Source organism: Trachurus japonicus, chromosome 2 (genome assembly GCF_045865225.1).
Source record: "Trachurus japonicus isolate A0001 chromosome 2, Traja_1.0".
Taxonomy (NCBI): domain Eukaryota; kingdom Metazoa; phylum Chordata; class Actinopteri; order Carangiformes; family Carangidae; genus Trachurus; species Trachurus japonicus.
The window spans coordinates 13,079,977-13,107,449 of NC_140908.1; the positions used below are offsets into that span (position 1 = coordinate 13,079,977).

The window sequence follows — 27,473 nt, forward strand, 5'->3', positions numbered from 1 at the left end:
GTTGGTTTAGAAATCCGGGGTCGTAGAAGTTTTCTTTAACTTTAAAGGAACATGAAAAGTTCTCACTGAAGAAGTAGAAACGATCAAAGTCCTGCACGCCGACCACAAATCCAACCCCTCGACATCCAAACAGACTTTTATATCTGCTCCTGAAAGAGAAGCAGCTTTGATGTTCAGTCAGGATCAAATATATATAGATAGAAACAACACAGGTGAAAGACATTTACAATGCTGTAGTGTAGAGTCAACTCATCAGTCTGTGCTTTTTATAACATGAAACAGTAGCCAAACAAACAGCCACAGTTACTTCATTTTATTTCTTTTATTGTGTCATTATTTTTCCAAGTCTAAACACTAAACATGTTTATTGTTTTGTCATTTAAACTTTTATTGGCAGCCAGAGAGTTGAGAAATGATACAGGCCTGAGGATCAAGTTAATCTTAGTATACAATACAATACAATACAATGGAGTAGTCTTATGGAGTAAAAATGAGAAAGAATAGAATAGAATAGAATAGAATAGAATAGAAAAGAAAAGAAAAGAAAAGAAAAACATGTTTATTACCACTGAGACTGCTCATAGTATCTTAACATTTGATCAAGTTAATCATAGTATACAATACAATACAATACAATACAATGGAGTAGTCTTATGGAGTAAAAATGAGAAAGAATAGAATAGAATAGAAAAGAAAAGAAAAGAAAAACATGTTTATTACCACTGAGACTGCTCATAGTAATCCTAACATTTGATAGTATATCATTAGTGACTGTGCTTTACTCGCTGTCAGACACAATCTCCCATCATCCTCGGCGGACCGTTGTGTTCCTGCTGTTGGATGTTGAGTGAAAGGGAAGGACCAAATTTAGACGTGCAGTCCGGGTGAAAACAGATGTGACCCCGCACACACACACACTAACACACACACTCAAGAATAGAAAAAAAAAGTGTGGTGTGGTGTGATGCCTTGACTCCAGTGTGTGAACGGCCTCTTGGCAAAGATGAAGCTGGAAATCGGGGTTTCACCATGTATGGTCAGCTGGGCTCCACACTCTCCTCCACTCGCACTTTCTCTCAGTCTGTCTTTTTCCTTTTCGTGCCTGAGGATGAAACACACACACACACACACACACACAGTCTGGTCTGTCAGCAGCTTTGAGTCAAACAAACAAACGAAAAACACACATTCAGCCACTATAACCACTTTGTAAGTGTCTCTTTTGTCCTTCACAGTTGTCGACAAGTGGAGCTGTAATTGTTTCTCTGTTGCAGTTTTTACAACAAGTTAGCGGCTGTCGGTGGTGAGAGGTGACCGGCGTTTCTCACTAACCATCATCTGGCTACTTATAGTATAGTTCTCTCTCTGCATGTTGCCAAAATTGTCAGTGTGAAGTGAAGTGAAGTGAACGCTCTTAGAAAACGCTCTGATAGATTTAGATGCAGTAAAAGACATTTAGAAATGTTTTTTTTTTTTAGTTTTTAGAGTGGAATTGTCCTTTAAAGCTGCTAATGAAGCTAAATCTTGGATTAGTAGGCCTATGTGTCAGGAGCTGTGGCTCAGGTTTAACATACATAAGGGGAGAGGGTTTGTGTGTGTGTGTGAGTGTGTGACTCATGTGACTCTCAAACCTACACAAACATACACTAACATGCCACGCGCCCTAATAAGGCAGCTTCTCGTGCTCTGTGGAGCCGTGGGACTTCCTGGTTTCACCCATGATATAGTATGTTTTTAAACATCTTCCTACTGGTCTTGGCGAGGTGGTGGATTCTCACTGTCTTTGCGGTGTTTAATCTGTCGCCCGTTGCAGGTCGTAGTCGTACACAAAGGGATTTGTGTTCTTTGAAGAAGAAAAGTATTTATAGAAAACCAGCTGTTTGTGGTATAGCATGCAATGCATAGTTCCTCCTTTGTTGTAAAGTGTTGAAACATGTTACACAAAAACTTAAAATAAAACCAAGAAGCCGTTATCCATTTAAAGCATTTTTTGATAAGGAGAGTTGGAAGTCTTAATCCCCTCTCAAAGCCTGGTGTTTCTTTGGCTTTGCGAGTGGAAAATGTGACTCCTGCTGGCCCAGAGACTGGAAATTTCAATCTAGGTTTGGGAACAAAGAGCAGGGATGCGTCCACGTCAAGTCTGCTCGTTTTTTTGCCTTGCATTTGCCTTGAAAAGCCGGCGATGGCAGCTCTCCCGCCTCAGGAGCTGGTGCTGCCCTTTAAATAGGTTGTGTATTCAAGACACAAAGTCAAGGACAGTGGAGCAGACGTGGGTCAGACTCAGACCTGTGATATGTGGTCACAGGACGGCGGAGGACGGCGGAGGGATGTGACGACTGAGCTGGAGGATTTGATTTGATCTGCTGGAATTTGCCAGATAAATAAATGAAGTTTGTCATGATGCAACATGTTGAAAGGGATAATTCAACAACATTTTTGGCAAATTGGCCCATTTCCATAATCTCTATAGTCATAGCAGTAGGTTCGTTACCTTTAATTGTTGGCGCAAGCTATTTTTAGAACGGCGGAGCAGAGCCGTGAGCTGCTCAGAGTTACGGAGGCTCATGGGATTTGTTTTCGAGGTAAATACAGAGTCTGCTTGCTGAAAAACTGTCCCTGAAGGCAACACGCATCAGCTGTTTTGCACGAATTTACCTCTACAACAACTCTGTGTGGTAACGTTGTGTTATTATCTCATAGCGTGGCGAATGTGCAGCTCACAACTTGTCCACCAGAGCGTTTTGGAGTTGAGTTTAGTCTATAACAGGGGCCCGTGGGCCAAAACTGGCCCAGCTGAGGGTCCAATCCGGCCCTCAGGAAGAATTTGCCAAGTGTGAATATTTTCTATCAAGAAATTTGAGGTTGTTCATAATATGTTTTGTAAAAGGATAGTTCATTAACTGTAAACATCTTAAAAATGTAATAAAACAAAGGGAAAAATTCAAAGTTCTTTTTATTTATAGATTATTAACTATTATTTTAAAGGGATAGTTGAACAATTTGGCAAATTGGCCCATTGCCATAACCCCTATAGTTTTAGGAGTAGGTTTGTTACCTCTAATTGTCGGTGCAAGCTATTTTTAGCGTTTTTGAGTTGTTGGATTGTGTATTTAATGAGTTTGATGAGGGAAACCAAGAAATCCCATTAGCCTCCGTAGCGTAGCTCTGAACAGCTCACGGCTCTGCTCCACCGTTCTAAAAACAGCTTGCACCAACAATTAAATGTAATGAACGTACTGCTGTGACTATAGGGATTATGGCAATGGGCCAATTTGCCAAAATGCTGAACTACCTATTCCTTTAAGACACATGCAGCAGCCTGGGTTCTTTCATACACGATTCTTTTCTGTTTACTTGCTGGTGTCTGTGCTCATCAGCAGCTCAGTTCAAAGCCCCTGCAGGCTGATGATGTGTGTGTGTGACAAGTTGCTTTCTCAGATAGCTGCGTTCGTCTTGTCTTGTTTCTGCCTCCAACTCTGCAGCCGGAGCTCATGTTGATACATTAATAATGAATAACTGCGACTGAGACGACCTGACGCTCCCCCACAGACAGACTGTGTGTCCTGTGCTCAACAAATATTTATCCCTGCTGCTCAGGCTCAACATTTTTCTGTCTTTAGTTATCGCCCCCCCAAGTCTTCGCTCTCTGTTTGGAGCGAGTGTCAGGAATGAAATCTGTAGGCGCCGCAGGAAGTGGAGTGATGTTTGCAGAAGTTAAGATCTCGTGAGTTCGCTCTGAGTTGTGGGAACGCAGCGGCGGCAGGCGTCGTTGTAACACTCGCAGACGGGTTTTTATAACTCAGGGCGGTTGTTTCATCTGTCGGCGTGGTGATCTCTGCATTCAGAAACTTCCTGCAGTGAAGACACTTTAAATGATAGATTTTGTCAACTATGAGCTTCCCCTCAAACTATTTAAAATACTTTTTTGCATAGACTAGAGACTAGACCAGACAAATGCAATTAAAGCTCAAAGTGGCTTTACATAAGAACAGAGAACAAACTGAAAAAAATGAGCTATTGCATGGAACAAAGGTAGGATAACATAAGAAAACTTTAAAACAAAATTATTTAAGTGCTCTTTTTGTTATTTTAAATTGTGAAATACAAGACAAACAACATAGTGGACATACGGTATATACTAAGTGTCAACAAGGTGTTTGTGTGTGCGTGTGTAATTCAAGTATATAATATAAATCGTGGTCATAACAATAATAGTGATAGCAGTAGGGCTGGGACGATATGCTTTTCTCCCGATTCGATTCTTCTACGATTTTTTGGATGGCGATTCGATTTAAATTGCGATTCTACGATATTGCCGATTCTCTCGATTTTTAGTCTTTAGCATTTTGAACATTTATCTGCACACAAATACTGTAGGAGCCTATAAATTAACATACTCCATTATAAAGTGAACTTAAACCCTTTTCAAAACCTGTATGTAAAAAAAAAAAAAAAGGCTAACAAATGCACATTGCACAATATTTTAAAAAATTTTAAAAGAAAGAAAAAAAAATCGATTTAAAAATCATCAAAAAAGATATTGCGATATTTATGTGAATCGATTTTCTCTCCCACCCCTAGATAGCAGTAATAAAGAAAGAAATTAATGAATAATAATAATAGTAATAGTAATTAGGTCAAAATAATAACAATAACTTATTAATAATTATAGTTGAGCAGAAATAACTAGATAGCAGTAATAATAATAGTGATAATAACAGGGTAACACTTTATAATAAGTATTAAGCATTAGTTCATACTGAATTCATCATTTATAACACATGAATACTCAATAGTTTGTAGTTTATAAACAGTTAAAAATGTTTTACTCATCATTGATAAGCACTAACCATATTCATGCGTTATAAATGAAGAATTCCATATTTATTAATGCTTAACTAATGCTTAATAGCGTGTACGTATTAAAAAGTGTTACCAATAACAGCAATAATTCTAAAAAAAAAAAGAAAGTAGGATGTAGGAGGGGAGGATGGGTAAATGAATGAAATTTTGAATGAAAAATGAATGAAATGACAAGAGAGAGTCATGTGGAGCCGGTGCAGGTTTTGGAGGACGGGGGTGATGTGGTCTCAGGAGTTCTGGATGTATTGAAGTTTATTGAGGAGTTTGGATGATGATGATGAGCCGTAACGGATGCTATGGGATGTGATGGATGCTCGGAAAGATTCTCCTCCTCCTTCCAGAAAGGAGTCCAGGTAGCGCTCCAGATGTTTGCCCCTGGCAGATGTAGGGCACGTGTATCTGAGCTGACCGAAGTGGGACATTTGGAGCAGCGCGTGCCAGTGGATCCGAGCTGGACCACATATGGAGAAGTAGGCCACCAACTATTAACCCAGAACCACAGTTAAAACCAGATCACTCAGGTGGGCCCATTTGTAACAGATTCAGAACAATTTCTATCATCTATATATATTAGAAAAATGTGGTTTTATCCTCCTGAGTGAGAATTAAACTCATCTAACTTGTGTTTACTGTAACTTTGACCTAAACTGAGTCACTGAAACACAGTTTTCCTGCAGTAAATAGAGCACAATCGGACCAAAAATAGACTTGAGAGATCTCCATCTGCGTATTGTCTAAACTAGACCACGGTGCTTCTCCATTTCAGCCTGCCGCCGTCCCTCGCGCTCGCCGCGTTCGCTGCAAATAGGCTAATTGGTCTTTAACGAAAATGGGACAGAGTGCGACGGAAAGAAAGCAGGAGAGACGGCGACAGAGTGGGACGGGCCCGAAAAACCTTCGGAGAGACGAATCCCAGGAGGTTCGGATGGGCGGAGAAGGAGAAGGAGCCAAAAAAGAAAAAGGAGCCAGATGATAGACAGATGGATGTTAAGAAAGTAAAAAAGAAAAGAAAAGAGGAGGGAAAGGAAAGGGAAAAAAAAGAAATGCACAGAGAGAGGACCTCATGAGAAACCTACGGTCTCTTAGCAACATCAGCATATGGTGATACTTGCTCTTCTAGCGAGCAGGAAAAGGCACAGCAAATGCAAATTTGTGGGATGACACACACATACACACACTTGCACAAATGCAAATGAACAACTTCCTGAAGCAAGCAGCCATACCACACACACACACACACACACACACACACACACACACACACACACACACACACACACACACACACACACAGATTAGGTCATTAGGTGTACCACACTGAGAATAATGTCGGTTTAACTCGTTGATTTAAGGGAATGGCACATTTAGAGGCTGCAGTTTGTGGTGCTGTTGTCGAACCACACTGGTATGATGATAATAATAATAATAATAATAAACACAACCCAGCTCAACAGTAACACAACCTGAGTCCTTCACCACAACCACAGAGCCCTTTCTCTCTAAAACCGGCGTCGACTGAAACTGAGCACTCGACAAACACTCGTCTCCTAGAAACTCGCACCGACTCCAGCGTCACTCTGCTTTTTTATGATCTTTGGTTTTCCTTTATACAATAAGTTTGTGTGTGTATACAAATAGATGGATGGAAATATACACACACATACACACACACACACAACAAAACACACGAGCTGATGCCGAGAGCAGTCGGGGACAGATGCTGCTCAGTCGCATGCTGGGACACGTGCCGCTGCATCTCCCTCTCTCGTTTTCCAGTCTATAAATAAACAGTATATATAGGGATATGTATAGAGGACATACATGTATATTTGCCCTCTCGCTCCATCTTGCTCTCTTTAAAGGGGTAGTTCAACATTTTGGCAAATTGGCCCATTGCCATAATCCCTATAGTCATAGCAGTAGGTTCGTTACCTTTAATTGTCGGTGCAAGCTGTTTTTAGAACGGCGGAGCAGAGCCGTGAGCTGCTCAGAGCTATACTACGGAGGGAGGCTCATGGGATTTCTTGGTTTCCCTCATCAAACTCATCAAATACACAATCCAACAACTCCACAACGCTCTGGTGGACAAGTTGTGACCTGCACATTCACCACGCTATGAGATAATAACACAACGTTACCACACAGAGTTGTTTTAGAGGGAAATACAGAGACTACTTGCTGAAAAACTGTCCCTGAAGGCAACGGGCATCAGCGGTTTTGCATGAATTTCCCTCTAAAACAACTCTGTCTCGTAACGTTGTGTTATTATCTCATAGCGTGGTGAATGTGCAGGTCACAACTTGTCCACCAGAGCGTTGTGGAGTTGTTGGATTGTGTGTGTGATAAGTTTGATGAGGGAAACCAAGAAATCCCATTAGCCTCCGTAGCGTAGCTCTGAGTAGCTCGTGGCTCTGCTCCGCCGTTCTAAAAATAGCTTGCACCGACAATTTAAGATAACGAACCTACTGCTATGACTATAGGGATTATGGCAATGGGTTGCCAAAATGTTGAACTATCCCTTTAAGTCGCTCTTCCTTATATCTGTTGAGACAGAGCAGCAGGGAATCAGAAATGTTCTGATAGACAGGCTGTTTGTCTCTGATCCCTCACAGGCTGATGGACTGAACTGAAGCAGTAATTCATGACTGAGGAGCGTTCGCCCACTCCTCTGTCAATCCTCTAATAGATTCTTCATCATTTATCATCTCATTCATGCAGTATGGAGCCAGATATTTTCTTTATAATGGACATTAAGTGGCTGAAATGATCCTGTATTAGATTAGATTAGGTTTAAGTGCCATAGCAGCAAAGGAATAAAATGTAAAACAAGTTATTAAGTGTTAAAAAGTTGTGTGTTGGTGGAAAACTGTGGTTAACACCTGACCTTGAAATTTTCCTGTGGTATTCAACAGTTTGACCTTTGAGGTGTTGAAGCTGCCCACTGACTCTCTCTCTCTCTGTCTCTCCAGTCAGCCTTGTGCTCGTTTTACTTTCTACATCTTGTTCCTTATTTCTGTTCTCCTCCTCCTCTCTGCTCTCTGCCGTCGGGGGCGTTCACATGGCACATTAGCATCATGAACTGAAATCTTTGCGTGTGGTGAAAACCACACCGAGTTCTTTTCTTGACCAAGTTTTGTTTTGAATCCTCTTTCTTTAACAATAGCACAGCTGTTCTATGTCTAAGCTGTGCCATCGAAATCAACTTTATGTCATAGAAATGCAGGTTATTTAATCCTCCAGTTTTTGTTTCATGTTGATAGACTATGTAAAATTGGAGATATGATAGTGTTAATTTGATATTGCAAAATATTTATAGCGTAAAAGTAGGATGAAATGGGCAGGCAGGTTTTTTTTTTTTCCTCTCTCGATATATTCGTCATTGTTTTGTCATTTTACAAAACAGAAAAACTACTCTCCATAATATTTGTGGGCCTAATATGTTAATGAAGTAGGTTAAAGTGCAAAAGTAATTGTCAGATCATATACAAGTGCATCTCAATGAATTAGAATATCATGAAAAAGTTTATTTATGTCAGTAATTCAACTCAAAAAGTGAAACTAACACACTATATAGATCCATTACACACAGAATGGAACATTTCATGTCTTGATTTATTTAATTTCTTTTAATTGTAATGATTATGGCTTACATTTAATGAAGAAATGAAAAATTCAGTATCTCAAATTTGAATATTACACAAGACCAATTTAAAAAACATTTTTAACATGGAAATGTTGCTTTCTGAAAAGTATGTCCATCTATTTGCACTTAATTCTTGGTTGGGGCTGTTTGACTTGTTGGACTTTTCCATTATATTCTTATTTATTGAGATGCAGCTGTAGGTGAAATTGTGCTGAAAAAAAAAGATACCAAACATGCAGGGCCGTTGCTAGGAATTCTGGGCCCCCTTAAAGAATACTAAAGTGGGCCCCTCCCCCTAACTTTTCCTTTTTTTTTCTTAGACTATGTATGTATTATCGTTTTTTATTTAGCCTTCTTTGTTTTGATGCTAATGCAGCATTTCACTGCAAAAACTCAAGTATCTTCGCAAGAATATGTGTCTTATTTCTAGTCAAAATGTAATTTCTAGTCAAAACAAATCTCATTATACTTAAAATAAGACACATCACATTAAAAGTAGCTTGTTTTTAGACACTTTTTACTTCTTTCAAGCATATTTTCACTTGGAATAAGTAGAAAAAATCTGATAGTGGAGCAAGTTTTTCTTCCTACAAGCACAAAAAACTTACTTTCACTGGCAGATTTTTCTATTTATTGTGAATTTAAGTGAAAATGATCTAAAAACAAGTTAATTTTTAGGTAATGAGTCTTATTTTAAGTGGAAAGAGATTAGTTTTGACTAGAAATGAGACATTTGGACAAGAAATAAGACAAATATTCTTGGAAAGATGTTGAGTTTTTACAGTGTACTATGAGTATTAGTCAGGGTCTTACGCAGAATAAATCAGTCATACAAAGATCAGACTACTGGGGTTTTTTACGGGCCCCACTGGGCGCTGGGCCCCTAGAATTATCATCACTTTCTCCCCTATACAACGGCCCTGCAAACATGGTATGGTGAATATTTTTCTATGTGGTATATAAAGGTAAAATCAAAAGTATTCAAAATCAACCAAAACAGGCTCAGACCTTTAAGTGTTAACAATAAAGTTTGCATTGAAAGACAGCCGATGTGTAATAGCTGTAAAACTGAAACCTCTTCCCTCTTGTCTCCTTCCGCTCAGAGAGCCGACGTTTCTTTTCTTTTCCTTCCCTCCGGAGCAGCTGTGGAATCGACGCGGGAAAAAGAGGGGGCACATCACATGGGAGTGTGTGACTGCGCGCGGCGCGAGGTGTGTGTGTGTCCCGGACCGGCATGGCGGGGGGCAGAGAGCGCGGCTCGCGGCCGCAGCGGCCCTGGTCGGTGTACCGCGCCAACACCTTCGAGCTGTCCAACGAGATGATCGGCCTGGCCCTCGCAGGTGAGGGAGGGGTTCACACACCCGAAGGTATCGATCGACTCTTGATTATTGATTGATCAAAAGGGAATCTACCGTATCTATAATCATGTTTTTATTTCTGGTACTCACATGTAGGGATGTCACGATTATAGATTTTCTTTGTACGAGAAATAATCACGGTTTTACGATTATCACGATTATTACGCATTAGCCTAATTAATTTCACAACATATGAATGTGTAAAATCAAACACAGTCAAAATATAATTACATTACAAATTTTGACACTAAATATTTATCTATATATCTACTATTCATATGTAACCAATTATTAATCCTCCAGGGGAAGTGTTTTAAATATTCAAATCATTAATTGTCATCTATACCAAATGTTTAAGTTTATTTCACAAATGAGACGCTAACATTTAAATTTCCACCATGTTACGTTAGGTAAATTGAGCAGTATTTCTTACATTTACCTTAACTTTTGTGCACATCTGCCTCTGTGTTAACAAAATAATCTTTTTTGGAAAGTGAGGGTATTTAAGAATCTTTACGATTAATTAATTGTGGCGTTTAATACCGCGATTAACTGTGAAAACAAGTAATTGTGACATCCCTACTCACATGTGATGCACAAAAATAAAAACATGCATTTGCCAGTAACGTGAGCTACTATCAGCGCCACTAAGATTAAAATATAACATTCAGCGGTCACCACACACACATATACACACACACACATTCTGCTCAGTGTATTAAACCTGTGTGGGAGTCAGTCAGAGTGTGTCCAGGCTGAGAGCCGCTCTTCATCTGTCAGCGTGTCGCTCTGAGGCTCCTGGCCCTGTGCTATGAAACATAATGTTGAAGCCGTTTTTTTGGTTGTTTTGCAGGAAATAGTCAGGACCCAGATGAGCCTGTGCTGGAGTTCAGCGTGGGTGAGTAACACGAGCTTGTAGCTGCTTGCTGGCATCCAGAGAATTTCAGATTGATCAATAATTAGTCTATAACAGGGGTCTCATACATGTGGCCCGTGGGCCAAAACTGGCCCGTCTGAGGGTCCAATCCGGCCCTCAGGATGAATTAGCCAAGTGTGAATATTTCTATCAAGAAATTTGAGGTTGTTCATAATATGTTTTGTAAAAGGACAGTTCATTAACTTTAAACAACCTAAAAATGTAATAAAACAAAGGGAAAAATTCAAAGTTCTTTTTATTTATAGATTTTTTAACTATTATTTTAAAGGGATAGTTCAACATTTTGGCAAATTGGCCCATTGCCATAATCCCTATAGTAGGTTTGTTACCTTTAATTGTCGGTGCAAGCTATTTTTAGAACGGTGGAGCAGAGCCGTGAGCTGCTCAGAGCTACGCTAGGCTCATGGGATTTCTTGGTTTCCCTCATCAAACTCATCACATACACAATCTAACAACTCCACAACGCTCTGGTGGACAAGTTGTGACTTGCGCATTCACCACGCTATGATAATAACACAACGTTACCAGACAGAGTTGTTTTAGAGGGAAATACAGAGACTGCTTGCTGAAAAACTGTCCCTGAAGGCAACGTGCATCAGCGGTTTTGCATGAATTTCCCTCTAAAACAACTCTGTGTGGTAACGTTGTGTTATTATCTCATAGCGTGGTGAATGTGCAGCTCACAACTTGTCCACCAGAGCGTTTTGGAGTTGTTGGATTGTGTATTTGATGAGTTTGATGAGGGAAACCAAAAAATCCCATTAGCCTCCGTAGCGTAGCTCTAAGCAGCTTGCGGCTCTGCTCCGCCGTTCTAAAAACAGCTTGCATCGACAATTAAAGGTAACAACCCTACTGCTATGACTATAGGGATTATGGCAATGGGCCAGTTTGCCAAAATGTTGAACTATCCCTTTAATGGTCCAGCCCACTAACTGTGTGTGTGTGTGTTGTCTCATCCAGCCTGCTCAGACCTGGTGACTCCTGCTATGGATCGAAAACCCAACAGCTTTGTAGCAGTGAGCTGCACCACACCACCACAGGCCTTCTGGACCAAACACGCCCAGACTGAAGTCATCGAGGTCAGTCAGGCTCCTCCCACTCCCACTCCCAGCCCCCCTCACCCCCTCCCCCCTCCTCTGTCTTAGCATCACAGTCCCAATGCCAGATAGAGCATCTTTAGCTTCTATAATGTGATGCTCAGGAGGCGGAAGACAAGGGAGATATGGATAAATTGAGCTGCACACACACTTTTTTTCCACTAATATTCAAACACACATTTCTGACCTCATTAAAGGGATAGTAGCATTTTTTTTAAAAGTGGGGTTGTATGATCTACAAATAGCCCCTAAGTACTTTAATTGCAGTAGAAGACTCTCTGCACTCCTCCCGTTAGCAACGCCAGCCCATAATAGCCCTGCCCAGAGATTTACAACATACAGTGTTGTGAACAGACCCAAAGAAACGGCCTATTTTCGCGGCCTAAAAGAGGTTTTACCTGAAAAAAAATACACAGTTCCATTGTTCGCTATAATATAATTTTTTCCAGCCCTTCAAAGTGCAGGAAAAACACAGTTTTTATTTGGACCTAACCAACTGCTGATCGGCGGGCGCTAACCCTGGGCGGAGGGATACGTGAGTTGGTTAGGTCCAAATAAAAACTGTGTTTTTCCTGCACTTTGAGGGGCTGGAAAAAATTATATTATAGTGAACAATGGAACAGTATATTTTTTTTTCAGGTAAAACCTCTTTTAGGCCGCGAAAATAGGCCGTTTCTTTGGGTCTGTTCACAACACTGTATGTTGTAAATCTCTGGGCAGGGCTATTATGGGCTGGCGTTGCTAACGGGAGGAGTGCAGAGAGTCTTCTACTGCAATTAAAGTACTTAGGGGCTATTTGTAGATCATACAACCACACTTTAAAAAAAATGATACTATCCCTTTAATGTTAAAATCCATAAGCTAACACAGTCCTCCTCCTCCGTCCACAGGGCACCAGTAACCCCATCTTCCTCAGCAGCATCGCCTTCTTCCAGGAGTCCAACATCAACCAGCAGACGCAGGTCAAACTGGCCGTGTACGACGTCAAGGACCGCTCGCAGGGCACGGTACGGCTGACCCCGGATCAGCTGATTCACATTTAAATGCTTTACAGTCGTGTCTTCATCCTACTGAACACTGTGTCTCTGTGTGTCCAGATGTACATGTTGGGCTCGGCGCTTTTCCCCGTGAAGGAGCTGCTGCAGGAGCGGAGCCACAGATTACAGCTGGAGCTCAGGTAACCAGGGTTCTTACGGATCCTTAAAAAGTCTTAAAAGGCATTGAATTCATTAATCTAGAAACAAGGCCTTAATTGGCATTAAAATGTCTTAAATCAATTTTTCAAAAGTCTTAAAAATGTTAACACATGGGAAGTGGTATTTTATGGTTGTAATTAGTCTCAAATCTCAAAATAATTGGTAACATTTCGACATAGAGAAGTTAGTGGCAGCCGTCAACGCTAAATTTCTCACCGCCACCAGCTCCCGAGGCAGTGTTTTTTTTTTTTCCGGACTTCTTATGCATTTATTTTGAAAGGACAGCTGGAAAGAGACACAATCCAATGTTCATGTAGCAGTCACTTTACCTTGGATCACACAGGAAAGTGGGTAAAATTGTCCCTATAACCCTATGTAATTGATGTGGTGTTTTTTTTCCTCTTTTTTCTGCATTTGTGTTTATTGTGAAGTCGGTCTTAAATTTCATTTCAAGTGGCTTTAAAAAAGTCTTAAAAAGTCTTAAATTTAACTTGGCTTAAGCTGTAGGAACCCTGGGTAACACGCACACACAAACACTTATGATAATGGAAGCATTTGAAGTTGCGCGGCTAATACGTGAACACGAAAAACTTCTATCTCGATGGACAGATCGGCGGAGAACCAGAGGGTGGGGAACGTGGCCATAGCGGCGTGGCAGATGGAGGACAGAGCAGATCAGAGGATGGCGGCCGGCCGGCTGCCAGACAGCATCAACGGCCGCGTAAGAGGCTTTTTGACAATGTCCGGTTTCCTCCTGTCTGTTTCTGGTGTTTCCCTGTGTAATTTCAAAATAAGAGCCTTAACCTGCTTTATGTTGCAGTAAAAATGTCACACAGCAGCGAGGTGGTTTATCTCAGCGGAGTTTGGGTTTGTGTAGGAGCTCCGTCGGCGTGGTGAGAGTTTGAGTGTGGACAGAGAGGTGGAGGTGGTTGTGTGTGTGTGTGTCTGTGTGTGTCTATGTGTGTGTAACACCAGCTCACGTGTGTGTGCCCCTGCAGACGGTGCTGCCCGTCGACGAGAGCCTCACAGAGTCGATGGGCGTCCGGATCAAGTACGCCTCGCTATGCAAAGACACGCTGCTGCGTTCAGGTACTACAGGCAAAAACACTGTTTTTTCCTGCACTGATCATGACATTTTGGGCTATTTTTTCTTCCTTAACATGTATTCTTTCAGAAAAGTCAAAAGAAATGGTAGAAAATCCACATTAAGGTGGTTATTTTACTTCATTTTGTCTCTAGATTTCTCCTAAATTCACCAAAGTTAGCAGCTACTGTGCTGTGCCCATGTCATTTCAGGTATCATTGTAAAGCTCTCTCTCTCCTGAACAATTATATAGGCTCCAAAAATGGTCATTTCCTCCGTATCCACAATCAATCGTAAAAATACGATTTACATTAACAATCTATGGAGTTTTACAGTACAAGTCCTGAGTTTTTCCTCAGACTCTGAACCCGAAATCTCCACTTCAGCAGCTCCTACGGACACCAAATCTTCCAGTTTTATTCCTGTCTATATTCTGAAGGTTTTTACAGAGGGGATTGTTGATATATCATTCAAAACCTGATTTATACAACATTTTATTCCTAAAAACATGGCAAAATTAGATTTTTTAGGGCTGGTGACAGTATTTTCTCATTTACAGAGTGATAAAAAGAGATATCTAAAATCCCCTCTGTAAAAACTTCTGACTCTAACAGTTTAACAAAATAAAACAAGAATTTTGAAAGGGGCTTTATCCATTGTTCAGATTTCGGTTCTGAAAATGTATGCAAATTAGCGTATATTTCATTAGATATTGCCTCATTTACATATTTAAACATAAAATTTGACAAAACGTAATGTAAGTGATAAACTTGGGAAGTTTCATGGTGATATCTTTTACCCTATTCACCTGTAGTGTCCCCCCTTTTACAGTAAATCCAGAGAAGGTTGCCAGATTTAAAAAAAAAAAAAAAAAAAGCTCTTTCAAATATAGTAGACTTTTCAGATTTCCAGGATTGTAAAATTAACTTGGCATTTTTGCTGCCAACTTTGTTTTCTCCGTCTCTCCGATTGCATCAGAGCCGTGAATCTTATTACCAAGTAGAAATATATCGATCGTTGCCGTGGAGCGGGAGGACGGGGGGTATCTGTTTACCTCAGGGATGGATCGCAGGTCCAGAAATAACACACCAGACGCCTGAGAGGGGGGACGATTATGTTTGCATGCTGAGAGAAGATGAGAGAGAAAATAAAACTCAGATCAATCAAGACGAAACGCTCTGTCTGATCTAATCCCTGACAATCAAATCCGGGCTAATTGAATTCTCTTTCAGTATTCGGAGGCACGATGTCCAGGATGTACCGCTTCCCCACCACCGACGGGAACCACCTGCGGGTGCTGGAGCAGATGGCCGAGAGCGTCCTGTCGCTCAACATTCCCAGGCAGTTTGTCAAACTGCTGCTGGAGGAGGACGCAGCCAGGTAACCAGGGTTCTTACGGATCATTAAAAAGTCTTAAAAGGCATTGAATTCATTCATCTAAAAACAAGGCCTGGTTCATCACTTTGAAGCGGTATTATCATTCTGCCAGCGTATAGACCCAGGATGAGGATGTTTTTCTTTTAGTTTCTAAATCTGTTTCTTTCAATTATTTTTCATGCAATTGTAAAAAAATATATATATATTATATATATATATATATATATATATATATATATTTCAGAATAAAATGTTTCGTTTCAAATGTGCATTTTCCTCTGGACGTACTTTGAACTTGCCTTAATTGGCATTAAAATGTCTTAAATCATGTCTTAATGTCTTAATTTCAAAGGTCTTAAAAATGTTAACACTTGGTAAGTGGTATTTTATGATTGTAATTAGTCTCAAATCTAAAAATAATTGGTAATATTCAGACATAGAGAAGTTAGTGGCGGCCGTCAACGCTAAATCTCTCACCGCCACCAGCTCCCGAGTCAGTGTTTTTCCGGACTTTTTATGCATTTATTTTGAAAGGACAGCTGGAAAGAGACACAATCCAATGTTCATGTAGCAGTCACTTTACCTTGGAAGTGGGTAAAATTGTCCCTAACCCTATGTAATTGATGTGGTGTTTTTTTTTTGGTTTGGTTTTTTTCTGCATTTGTGTTTATTATGAAGTCGGTCTTAAATTTCATTTCAAGTGGCTTTAAAAAAGTCTTTAAAAGTCTTAAATTTAACTTGGCTTAAGCTGTAGGAACCCTGTACACGCACACATCCACGTTTCCTTGCAGCAGCTGCTAGATTCAGAAAAAAAAGGCAGCAAGTTATGATTATTTTTACTCTTTATTAATCTGCAGATTAAAAATTCACCAAAATGTGATCATCATGAATCTGTTTTATGCACTCATTTCTTCTCCGTCTCCAGGGTGTGTGAGCTGGAGGAGCTGGGAGAGTTATCGCCCTGCTGGGAGAATCTACGGCGACAGATCGTCTCTCAGTACCAGACCATAATACTCACGTACCAGGAAACACTGTCTGACCTCAATAACTACAGAGGTTAGTGTCCTGCAGAGGTTTGCATTCTTTAAAGAGGAACTAAGCAGGATTTCTCCCGTGGCGATGCTACATTTTTACCTTAATTAAAAAGCTCCGGACTAATTGTGATAGTTAACCACATGACTTCTGGCTTGTTATGAGTGAGAATGGAGGCACCGTGACACAAACTTGCTCTGTAGTCGGCAATCTTTTGTTTATGACGGTTAAAACTATAATAATAATAATAATACATTTTATTTAGAAAGCGCCTTTCACGCCACTCAAGGACACTTTACAGCAGTTAAAGCAGAAGTAAGTGATATTTTTGTGTTAATATAAGTCTTAAATAGTTATATCTTCCGACAGCAATCACTTACATAGAGTGTTTGGACCGAAACACGGGTCTGTCAGTCACTCTGCTCTGCTCTGAGCCGAGGAGAAAACTTTTCTCGTATCCTACAAGTTTTATCCAATGAGGAGAGAGAACGGCATAAAGGGGCAGTCCTCTCTGTGTGTGCAGCCAAGGGATGCGCCTGAATGTGGTGACGTAGGGACGAGGGCCAATAGATCCATGACGAGGGCGGGGGCTGCTAACTCCATCGGCTGACAGGAAGTTATGGTGCGTTCAAGGCAACCCGTAACTCGTGTTTTTCCGACCTGTGAAGTCGTACCAGTTCGATCTGGTACGAGTTCACGGGTCAGAAGTTACGAGTGGCCGTTATAGTGACTTTCACAGGTAAAACAGGTCGGAGAAACACGAGTTGCGGGTTGCCTGGAACGCTACAAAGTCGTAAGTCGTGACTTGAAGCTGTAATTTACGGTTTCAAAAGCCTGCCTGGAACGCAGCATTAGCCCAAACGACCGGATCGCTTACTTCTGCTTTAAAATCATCAAGCACCAAAACACAGAATAAATCATCAATAAACAATACAAAAGCATAAATCATCATCAATAGACAACACAATAGACACAATAGACTACACAAATATATACACGTCTTAACATCGTATATATTATGTAACGTTATCCAACGCTCCATGTTTTGATTTTTCGTTGTAAACCAATGCACATGGCCGGGAGGAGGGTTAGCAAAACAGCGGAAAAGCCACCGGACTTGCATAGTTCCCCTTTAAGTGGCTCATCATTCCCTTTTCTCTCCTTCTCTTCCTTTCTTTTCTTTCAATCCTCCTCTCACCAGGTCCGTCGTTCAAAGCCAGTAACCTGAAGGCAGAGAGGAAGCTGGAGTTCATGCCGACCAACCTCCACGTTCAGAGGATGAGGGTGCAGGACGAGCTGGGCTTCGGTGAGACACCCGGCGGACACGGACATCAAATCACTTTTTAGATCATTTCTCCTGAAAAAAGCTGAAAATCATCCAAATCCGCCGTTCTTTCTCCAGAGCACACGTACGACGTGGTGACAATCGGAGCTCCAGCCGCTCACTGCCAGGGCTTTAAAAACAGCGGGCTGAGGAAACTCATCCAGAAGTTCGAGGAGGCGAAGAAACAGTAAGTTCAGAGACGACACAACCCGGAAGAAAATGTAGAAAAAGAAAATAACTCCTTGCACGTTTTTCCCCCCTCGTCTTCAATTTTATTCTTTGCTCCATTCATTCATATTTGACTTATATTGTTTCAAAAAAGTTCAAATTGGTGATTCATTTGATCCAAATGAAGTGAATGATTGATTACATTGTTTTTCAATTTTTGACCTTGTTCGGTTGTGTGGCTCCCTCTTAATTTTGTTTTTGTTACTTTTTTGATCAGCGTATTTGAGGAGGGATGGTGAGTTGTTGCACTGCTTTGCTCGTTTTCATTCATTTGTGCACTGTTTGCCTCCACACTGCAAAAAAAACAAAAACACGTACTAGTCAAGAGTTTTAAAGGGCACTGCGGACAAACAGGTGAGTGGGTTCAGGGCGAATGACACAGTGACACACGATGCATCGGTATTAACAGTGTTTGTGTTTGGAAGTAACTTACATGTACTGTATGTCGTCTTAAGCTGAGCACACCTGCGTGTTAAACCAAGATATTTAACAACACAACATACCAAGTTAAAGAAATACCACTCCGTTTGTAAATTCAGGTGTTTTTATCATAAAAGCACAAACAGCACGTTCAGAATTGTAAATCTAACATTCCTTAAATACCTGAATTTCTAAAGGGAGTGGCTTCAGCTTCAGCCCATTTTAGTGAACTGTAGTGAGTTTCATGTTGTCTTGTGTTTACCTTAAAACCAGTGGAGACCATGGAGAGCGAGCATGTGCATGAAGATGACATGTTTTCGTCTGTTTAATTCACAAATGATTTGAATGATACAGAAAGGCTGGGTGATAATAAGAATACTCACTTTAGAAGGAGGCTCCGACACACAACAAATCAAATTTTTCCCGCCGAGTGTCGACGACTGCGCTCAGACTCTGTGTCCCTACCCTCCGCAGCAGCGCCCTCTCCAGCTCCCAGTCCATCGTCTACATCCCCCAGGACATCGTCCGAGCCAAAGAGATCATCGCCCACATCAACACGCTGAAGACTCAGGTCAGCTACTACGCCGAGAGGCTTTCCCGCGCCGCCAAGGACCGGTCGGCCAGCGGGCTGGAGAGGACGCTCGCCATCCTGGCCGACAAGGTGAGAGACTCAAATAGAACAGGAATCTATATAAGACAGTGGTTCCTAAAAAGAATATTTTTATCACTAATTTTTTTAAAGCCCCAGTATGTAGCTAACTTATTTGGCTTTTTATTAGCAAAAATCAAATATGTCTTTCATAAATACGTATTTCACTATAGTTGAATCACACCCGCATACAAATGAAAGCTTTCTGGTACCTTAGAATGAGTTGTTACAAGTCGTTACAAATACATAAGTGGGCGACGCACCGAACCGAGGCGGCCATGTTGCATCGCCATTTTTTACGTTGAGTGGCAGCGTGACCGTAGGTAACCACGGAAACTCAGCGGAGCTGTGGGCTCGGCCTGTTAAAACTGTCACCACTGTGTAGTGTGAGGAAGGACGGAGGCACTGGTGTTGCATTCAGGTGCAGTCAGGCAGACGGCCGTCGGCGACCCAACCAGATGTCATTTTACTCGACGAGAGAAAGACGGTAAAACATGGGTCAGGTAAACAATACCACATCACCATGACAACATATGCCACTTATTTACATAGACGCTTGTTTATCCTGTTACATGCAGCTGTTGGCTGTCTGACATCTGCCCCATTTCACGTGAATGCAACATCAAGAATATGTTCAGATATGCAACCGCACTGCTAGATGGGGGTAATTCCTACACATTATACCTTTAATCAATTACTAGACATTTCAGGCGACCCCATTTGAATTCCAGGCGACCCCACGTGGGGCCTCGACCCCAAGGTTGAAAAACATTAATATAATATATAATATATAAGGCATAACAGCATAAAAACTCCCTGTTTTTCCATCTCCTCTCCTTCCAGACTCGTCAGCTGGTGACTGTGTGCGACTGTAAGCTGCTGGCCTCGGCCATCCAGGCCCTGAACGCGGCGCGGCCCGAGTACATCGCCTCCAAATCGTCTCCCTCCGCCGACTCGGAGCAGGTAGTCCTCCGCAACGACCAGGACACGCTGCTGGCCAAGTGGAGCGGTCGCAACAGTCGGTCCTCGCTGCACGTGGACTGGCACGAGGAGGAGTGGGTGAGTTAATCAGTCAAAAACGAGATTAAAGAGGCATTACAGTATGATGCTTGTGTTGCTTTTTCTTATATTTGTATTGTAAATATTCCAGGATCTGTATAAACCTTGAGTGTTTTCCTCTGCACACAGTTTGTGGTTATGTAATGAAGTTGACATCTGCAGAGCTTACGTAAATCTTTGTTAGGCAGAATGTGCTGCACTCTATGATTTGCAGACTAATGTGAATCATCTATTGTGCATCTTTTCTCACCACCTGTGAAAATCTTTTTGTTTTCACAGTGTCCTGTAAATTCTAACATCTACACACACAAACCATAAAAATGAGCACATCGTCTCTCCCTCTTTGTCTTCCAGGAGAAGGTTTGGTTGAACGTGGATAAATCTCTGGAGTGCATCATCGAGCGCGTTGACAAGCTGCTGCAGAAGGAGAGGAGACCCAGCAACGCCAGTCAGGACAGCGCCCAGAGCGACCTGCAGAGCAGCGGCAGCAAGAAAGGTGAAGTTTCTGCTGATTGGTTTGATTTAATTGTAGTTTTTTTATGTTTAAAGATCAGTTTCAGACTTTACTCTAAAAGTTGGAAGTGAAAACCATATGATCCTGGAAACGTCTTGGAATATTTTAGTGATTTCTTTGAGCTGTTCAACATTTAAAGGTCCAGTGTGTAATATTTGTCAAGGTTTATTGGCAAAATCTGAATATACTACCTATGAATATATTTGTATAAGTGTATAATCGCTATAAAATAAAATCTGTTTGGTTTTCATAGCCTTATAATTCTTGCTTAGAGAGTGTCGCCATCTTGCGCCGCCATGTTTGTACAGAATGGAAAATCCAGCCAACCAGAGAGCACAATTCAAGAGTTTCACGTCCATAAATTAGCAATATAGTAATTATTTAATAGATATAATAGAATCGGAATGATAGATGTCACTGTTTTCCTCTCATTTTACACACTGGACCTTTAATACATCGCAAAGCCACAATTAAAAACACCTGCTTCTGTTCTTTTGTTTTAATTTATTATTTTATTCCTTTTTTTCTGAATTTCTTTTGATTTTTTCCATATGAAAACAAAGTTAGAAAGAAAAGTAATTATAATAAAATAGAAAATAATAATAGAATAAGTAATTTCACCTCAATCACAGCAAAGTTAGCAACAGTTACTGTAGCCACGATGTGTAACACTGCTGCTGTGTGACTGTGAAAAGGTGAAGGAAAGACGCGCGCTTTCTGGATCAACCCAGGAAGTGAATCACAGGAAACTCCATCATTACCATCATCATCTTCATCATCACCACCATCCTCTTCCTCTCTGTCTGCTCGTCCTCCCAGTCCTGAACCAGAGTCCTGTAGGTTTATTTTTCCTTCTGTTCAACCTTTCTTTTTATTTTATTTTTACTGCATCATTTTATTCTGTTGAGGAACATCCTCCTCGTCAAATTCATCTCACATCAAAGTTTCAAATCATCACAAACTGATTTTTCCTCCGCCTGACAGCGCCGTCGAACAAAATCAAGGCAGCTGCTCCAAATCTGCTTTGAGAAAAACTCTAATGTCTCATGTGCAATCTTTGTCCTTGTCCTCTTGGTCTGTTGCAGCGTTACTGTAGCTAGAAAAATAGTTGTACTGCTGCTTTAGGACCTGTGCTTTTCTGTACATGTTCCACTGGACCAGGGTCAAACATCATGAGTCTCAGCCTCCTTCACTTTGTCACACAGGTTCTTTTTGAGTGAATTCTTGATTCAACAGGTCAGGCTTTGATGTGGACAGTGAAAATGAACCAAAAAAATGATTTATCACAGTTACAGTAGTTCATGGGGGGAATTACTTTTTCACATAGGGCCAGGTAGGTTTGGATAGCTTTTTTTTGCTTTAATAAATGGAATTATCATTTAAAAACTGCATTTTATCAAGCCTTCCACGGGTCATTAAAAAGCATCAAAAGTCATTAAATATATTTTGCTAAAATTAAGGTCTTAAATGGCATTAAAAGGCATTAAATTCGATTCTCAAAGGCATTAAAAAATTGGACCAGGGTTGGTGAATTTGATCAGCCCACAAGCCACTGTGGCTGGTGATTGAGAAAGGCAGGCAAGCTATTTTATTTTTGACCAAATATTCTTGTTGGTATTCTGTGGTATTATCATGCAGTGAGATTTTGATATCGTTACATCCCTATAGAGCACAAAGAGCAGAAAAATAGGGGGATTATTAGTAAAAATTAAACATGTTTGACATGAATTAATTAACATGAATTTTCTAAATTAATATTTTTCGGTGGTGGTAGGCGGATCAGGGATCGGCCAGAAAATTGCAATCGGTGCACCCCTATTGGTGTGATAAACATGCAGAACCAAGTAATTGAGTTTGTATATGTGTATATAGGTAAGTGTATGTACGTTCATTTATAGTATTTGCAGTCATGGGCGTTAAAAATGTTTGAAATGGCATTAAAAAGCATTAAATTAGATTTGCTGGTACCTGCAGAAACCCTGTGTATATTAACTTGGGTTATCTTTGTCTAATATTAAAATTAGTTTGATGATCTTAAACATTTAAGTGTGACAAACATGCGATAAAGTCAGAAATCAGGATGGGGCTAAATGCTTTCTCACAGCACTGTATGTAGTGGGAAAACATACGTAAGACGTGTGGGCAGCGAGGTGACGGAGAAGACCCCCACCACCACTGTGCATTCAGCAGGAAATCTTAAAGCCACATCCTGCATCTCAGGGTGGACTCATGCTCGTCTGCAAAGAGCAAGCATCAGCTCAAACATCCGGCCCACCTGCTGGAGAAATGAAAGTAAAGGCCGCCACTAAAAACAGAGTCTAGGTTTTCATGTGAGCAGATGTTTGACCCTGGTCTGCAGTGTTTTTCTGTTTCCTGTGTGTGTGTGTGTGTGTGTGTGTGTGTCTCTGCTGCCCCGTGTGGCCCGCAGCGCTCAGCTAATCATGCATGTCGCACCTCCATCCCCTCTTCCAGATGGAAGCCCCGGCGCTGAGGAGGCGTACCCAGGTAAGAGCTGCCTTCCTCTGCCCATGCTTCTCTCCCTCCTCCTCCACCACCAACAACTCTCTCCAGGGCTCCGGCTCTACATTATGGGATGTGGGCAGAGATTAGGTTTGTTTACCGACTAGTAAAGTGGATAGTTGAACAGATAAATACAAGTCAAAGAGCTACAGTTGCAGCCGGGGTATAAACTCTGGGCTGGATTTTGATAGTTTAGACTCAGGAATGTGAAGGTACTTTTTAACTTGTTATTTCCCCTCAGGGAATCTTCAGCGTTTCACTTCTTCGTTTCATAATGGTTCATCAGAAGTGGTGTCTTTTAAAGGCATAGCTCAACATTTTGGCAAATTCGCCTATTGCCATAATCCCTATAGTCATAGCAATAGGTTCATTGCCTTTAATTATCGTATGAAATGCGCTATATAAATAAAGATGCCTTGCCTTGCCTTGCCTTAATTACCAGTGCATGTTGTTTTGAGATCTGCGGGGCAGAGACGTTAGCTGCTTAGTGAACACAACACATCGTCCCTCATCAAACTCATCAAATACACAATCCAACAACTCCAAAACGCTCTGGTGGACAAGTTGTGACCTGCACATTCACCACGCTATGAGATAATCATGTATTATTATGTAACATTACGACACACACAAAAATAATTACTTTTTAAATCACTCCGCCCAGCAGTCGTGTCTGGAATGTAGTTCCAGCTGCATTTGCCTCAAAAACAACTCAGTCTTGTAATGTTACATTATTATTTCATAGCGTGGTGAATGTGCAGGTCACAACTTGTCCACCAGAGCGTTTTGGAATTGTTGGATTGTGTATTTGATGAGTTTTGAGGGACAGGGGACCTGTACCATTCATCTCCATTGTGTTCACTGAGCAGCTCACGTCTCTGCCCCGCTGATCTCGAAACAACATGCACCGATAATTAAAAGGAACAAACCTACTTCTATAACTATAGGGATTATGGCGATAGGCGGATTTGCCAAAATGTTGAACTATCCCTTTAAATTCACTGGAAATGTATGACATCTTAGTGATAAAATATATTTTTTGTGTCTCTTGGCGCTTCAGCTTTCCCTGTCGCTTCTCTGTTGTGTCTATTACCTGTTCCTGTCAAATCTAACTCCTAGATTCACCTAAAACAGCATGAATCGTCCTAAAATCCCACTGACTGAGCTAACACTGAGATGTATTGTGTGTGTCGGCGGTTTTGTTTTTAACCTCTCTGAAGTCCACACCTGCGCTTGTGTTGGCCAGGCGAGTGGAGCGAGGCGCTGTACCCCCTCCTCACCACGCTCACCGAGTGCGTGGCCATGATGAGCGACAAGGCCAAAAAGTCCATGGTGTTCCTTCTGATGCAGGACAGCGCCCCGACGATAGCCATGGACGTGTCTCTGCAGTACCGCCGCGACGTGGTCTTCTGCCAGACGGTCAGGAACACTTATTATTATTATATTATAATTATTACATTATTATTATTATTATTATTATATTGTATTATATTATTATTATTATTATAACCTTTATTTAACCAGGTTTGTCCCATTGAGATCCAAGATCTCTTTTGCAAGAGAGACCTGGCCAAGAATGACAGCACATAGTTTCAACACATAGTCACATTAATAAAAAACATAAACGAACAAACAAAACAAAAAATAGAATTTTCAAAATTAGTTAGAATACTTTACAAGATTAGTCAAACATTTGCACTCAATTAAAACATTTGCACTCCTGAAGCCTGGATGTGATGGAATTTATCATCAGGGTTCTTACGGATCCTTAAAAAGTCTTAAAAGGCATTGAATTCATTAATCTAAAAACAAGGCCTTAATTGGCATTAAAATGTCTTAAATCAATTTTTCAAAAGTCTTAAAAATGTTAACACATGGTAAGTGGTATTTTATGGTTGTAATTAGTCTCAAATCTCAAAATAATTGGTAACATTCCGACATAGAGAAGTTAGTGGCGGCCGTCAACGCTAAATTTCTCACCACCACCAGCTCCCGAGTCAGTGTTTTTTTTTTTTCCTGACTTTTTATGCATTTATTTTGAAAGGACAGCTGGAAAGAGACACAATCCAATGTTCATGTAGCAGTCACTTTACCTTGGATCACATAGGAAAGTGGGTAAAATTGTCCCTAACCCTGTGTAATTGATGTGGTGTTTTTTTTCCCTTTTTTCTGCATTTGTGTTTATTATGAAGTCGGTCTTAAATTTCATTTCAAGTGGCTTTAAAAAAGTCTTTAAAAGTCTTAAATTTAACTTGGCTTAAGCTGTAGGAACCCTGATCATGGACTTGAATACATTCCGAGATACCAGACTTTGGAGTTTGAGCTCTGATTGCAAACTGTTCCATGTACTAGTCAAGATTAGCAGGGATGATAAATAAGATGGAATCATCTCAAGAATGGCCTTGTAAATCAGCACATACCAATGGCCAAGCCTGCGCACATATACATAAAGATGGCCAATTTACTTTACTGTACAAGACACAATGATGAGTTAGAGCTCCACAGTTTGTAATAAACCTAAGAGCACCATGATACACACTATCCAACATGTGGAGGCATTGAACGGAGTAGGGATGTCACGATTATAGATTTTCTTTGTACGATTATTGTCAGAGAAATAATCACGGTTTTACGATTATCACGATTATTACGCATTAGCCTAATTAATTTCACAACATATGAATGTGTAAAATCAAATACAGTCAAAATATAATTACATTACAAATTTTTACACTAAATATTTTAAGTATCTACTATTCATATGTAACCAATTATTAATCCTCCAGGGGAAGTGTTTTAAATATTCAAATCATTAATTGTCATCTATACCAAATGTTTAAGTTTATTTTAATTGTTTGTTTTTTATCACAAATGAGACGCTAACATTTAAATTTCCACCATGTTACGTTAGGTAAATTGTGCAGTATTTCTTACATTTACCTTAACTTTTGTGCACATCTGCCTCTGTGTTAACAAAATAATGTTTTTTGGAAAGTGACGGTATTTAAGAATCTTTACGATTAATTAATTGTGGCGTTTAATACCGCGATTAATTGTGAAAACAAGTAATTGTGACATCCCTAGAACGGAGGCATTCATATACAACACATCACCGTAATCAATAATCGGAAGAAAGGTTGACTCCACCAGTTTCTGTTTCACCCTAAAAGAAAAACAAGACTTATTTCTAAAATAAAATCCAAGTAAAAGCTTCAGCTTCTTTACAGTATACTGAATATGTGCCTTGAAAGACAAGTGGGCATCAATCAAAAACCCCAGATACTTAAAAGTACATACAAGTTCAATTTGTTGACCATTACTGGTGACAATGACACCAACGCACTGAGCGGCATGACATTTCCTCAGATAAACACTCACCCACACACATTTACATAAATGTACATTTTCAGCTTAAAGCCAATGCTCTCATGCTGGAGTGACTCACAGGGATGGAGTCAACACAAAGTTAATAAATCTGTAAATATTGCAAACATGAGGAGCACAAAGGTCCAGCGCTTAGTGGCTTTGCAGTATTTATATATCTGTTAAACACTTGTGTTGAGAGTGAGGGCAAGGAGGGAAAAAAAATAGAAAGAGAGTGAGACAGAGAAGGGATTTCTTCACCTCCAGACCTACACACTCCTACTCCGCGGCACAAACCTGAGAGACGAGTTAAAAAGAGGCTGTGCGCCCGGAGGTAGCGGACTGTTTTCTTACAACTTGTTACTTTTATAGACTCTTGTTTTGGAGCTTTTTGGCAGGCGCGCTTACCTGCTACAATAAAAAGTTATATTTACTCAGCTGGCTCCTCGTGGATATTCTGCACACGGGATCTCCACAGCAGAGCCACGAGTTCCAGGCACGTTTAGTGGAATCGAGCTAAATTTGGACATCTCATCCATGTATGAAGAAGTGAACGGCGTACAGGAACTTAAAGGGGACATATTATAGAAATATCACTTTTTAAAGGCTCTTTTACATATATTTGGCTGTTTGTCTTGCCTTCTGGCTCCCAAAATGTGAGAATTGACAAAACAAATCTGTAATTTTCAGGCTCCCTAGGTTGAAATAGGTAGAAATTGGTAGAGGGGGGCGGGGCAAGCAGTGGCTCATTTGCATTTAAAGGGACAGGCACTGAAACCAGACCAATTCAGAACGGATAAAAAGAGAGC

At 40.7% G+C, this 27,473-nt stretch overlaps 1 protein-coding gene across 15 annotated transcripts in view; it reads left to right on the plus strand.

Annotated features, from left to right (window-relative positions):
- LOC146990945 (inositol polyphosphate-4-phosphatase type I A-like) overlaps nucleotides 1–27,473 on the plus strand; it is a 50,295-nt gene that overhangs the window by 9,732 nt on the left and 13,090 nt on the right. For 2 of the 15 annotated variants that reach the window (XM_085802000.1, XM_085801984.1), the window contains exons 3-20: nucleotides 9,610–9,846; nucleotides 10,718–10,762; nucleotides 11,762–11,880; nucleotides 12,789–12,905; nucleotides 12,996–13,075; nucleotides 13,704–13,815; nucleotides 14,093–14,183; nucleotides 15,411–15,558; nucleotides 16,481–16,611; nucleotides 17,789–17,893; nucleotides 17,990–18,098; nucleotides 18,357–18,374; nucleotides 19,034–19,220; nucleotides 20,052–20,267; nucleotides 20,622–20,763; nucleotides 21,477–21,617; nucleotides 23,254–23,286; nucleotides 24,548–24,720. In XM_085802000.1, coding sequence (XP_085658126.1) covers nucleotides 9,741–9,846; nucleotides 10,718–10,762; nucleotides 11,762–11,880; nucleotides 12,789–12,905; nucleotides 12,996–13,075; nucleotides 13,704–13,815; nucleotides 14,093–14,183; nucleotides 15,411–15,558; nucleotides 16,481–16,611; nucleotides 17,789–17,893; nucleotides 17,990–18,098; nucleotides 18,357–18,374; nucleotides 19,034–19,220; nucleotides 20,052–20,267; nucleotides 20,622–20,763; nucleotides 21,477–21,617; nucleotides 23,254–23,286; nucleotides 24,548–24,720 — 2,073 coding nt within the window. In that variant the 5' untranslated portion in view covers nucleotides 9,610–9,740. Of the gene's footprint in view, nucleotides 1–9,566; nucleotides 9,874–10,717; nucleotides 10,763–11,761; nucleotides 11,881–12,788; nucleotides 12,906–12,995; nucleotides 13,076–13,703; nucleotides 13,816–14,092; nucleotides 14,184–15,410; nucleotides 15,559–16,480; nucleotides 16,612–17,788; nucleotides 17,894–17,989; nucleotides 18,099–18,356; nucleotides 18,375–19,033; nucleotides 19,221–20,051; nucleotides 20,268–20,621; nucleotides 20,764–21,476; nucleotides 21,618–23,253; nucleotides 23,287–24,547; nucleotides 24,721–27,473 lie in introns of those variants that run through there. The other 13 variants (XM_085801992.1, XM_085802009.1, XM_085802039.1 and 10 more) reach the window with 13 other exon arrangements.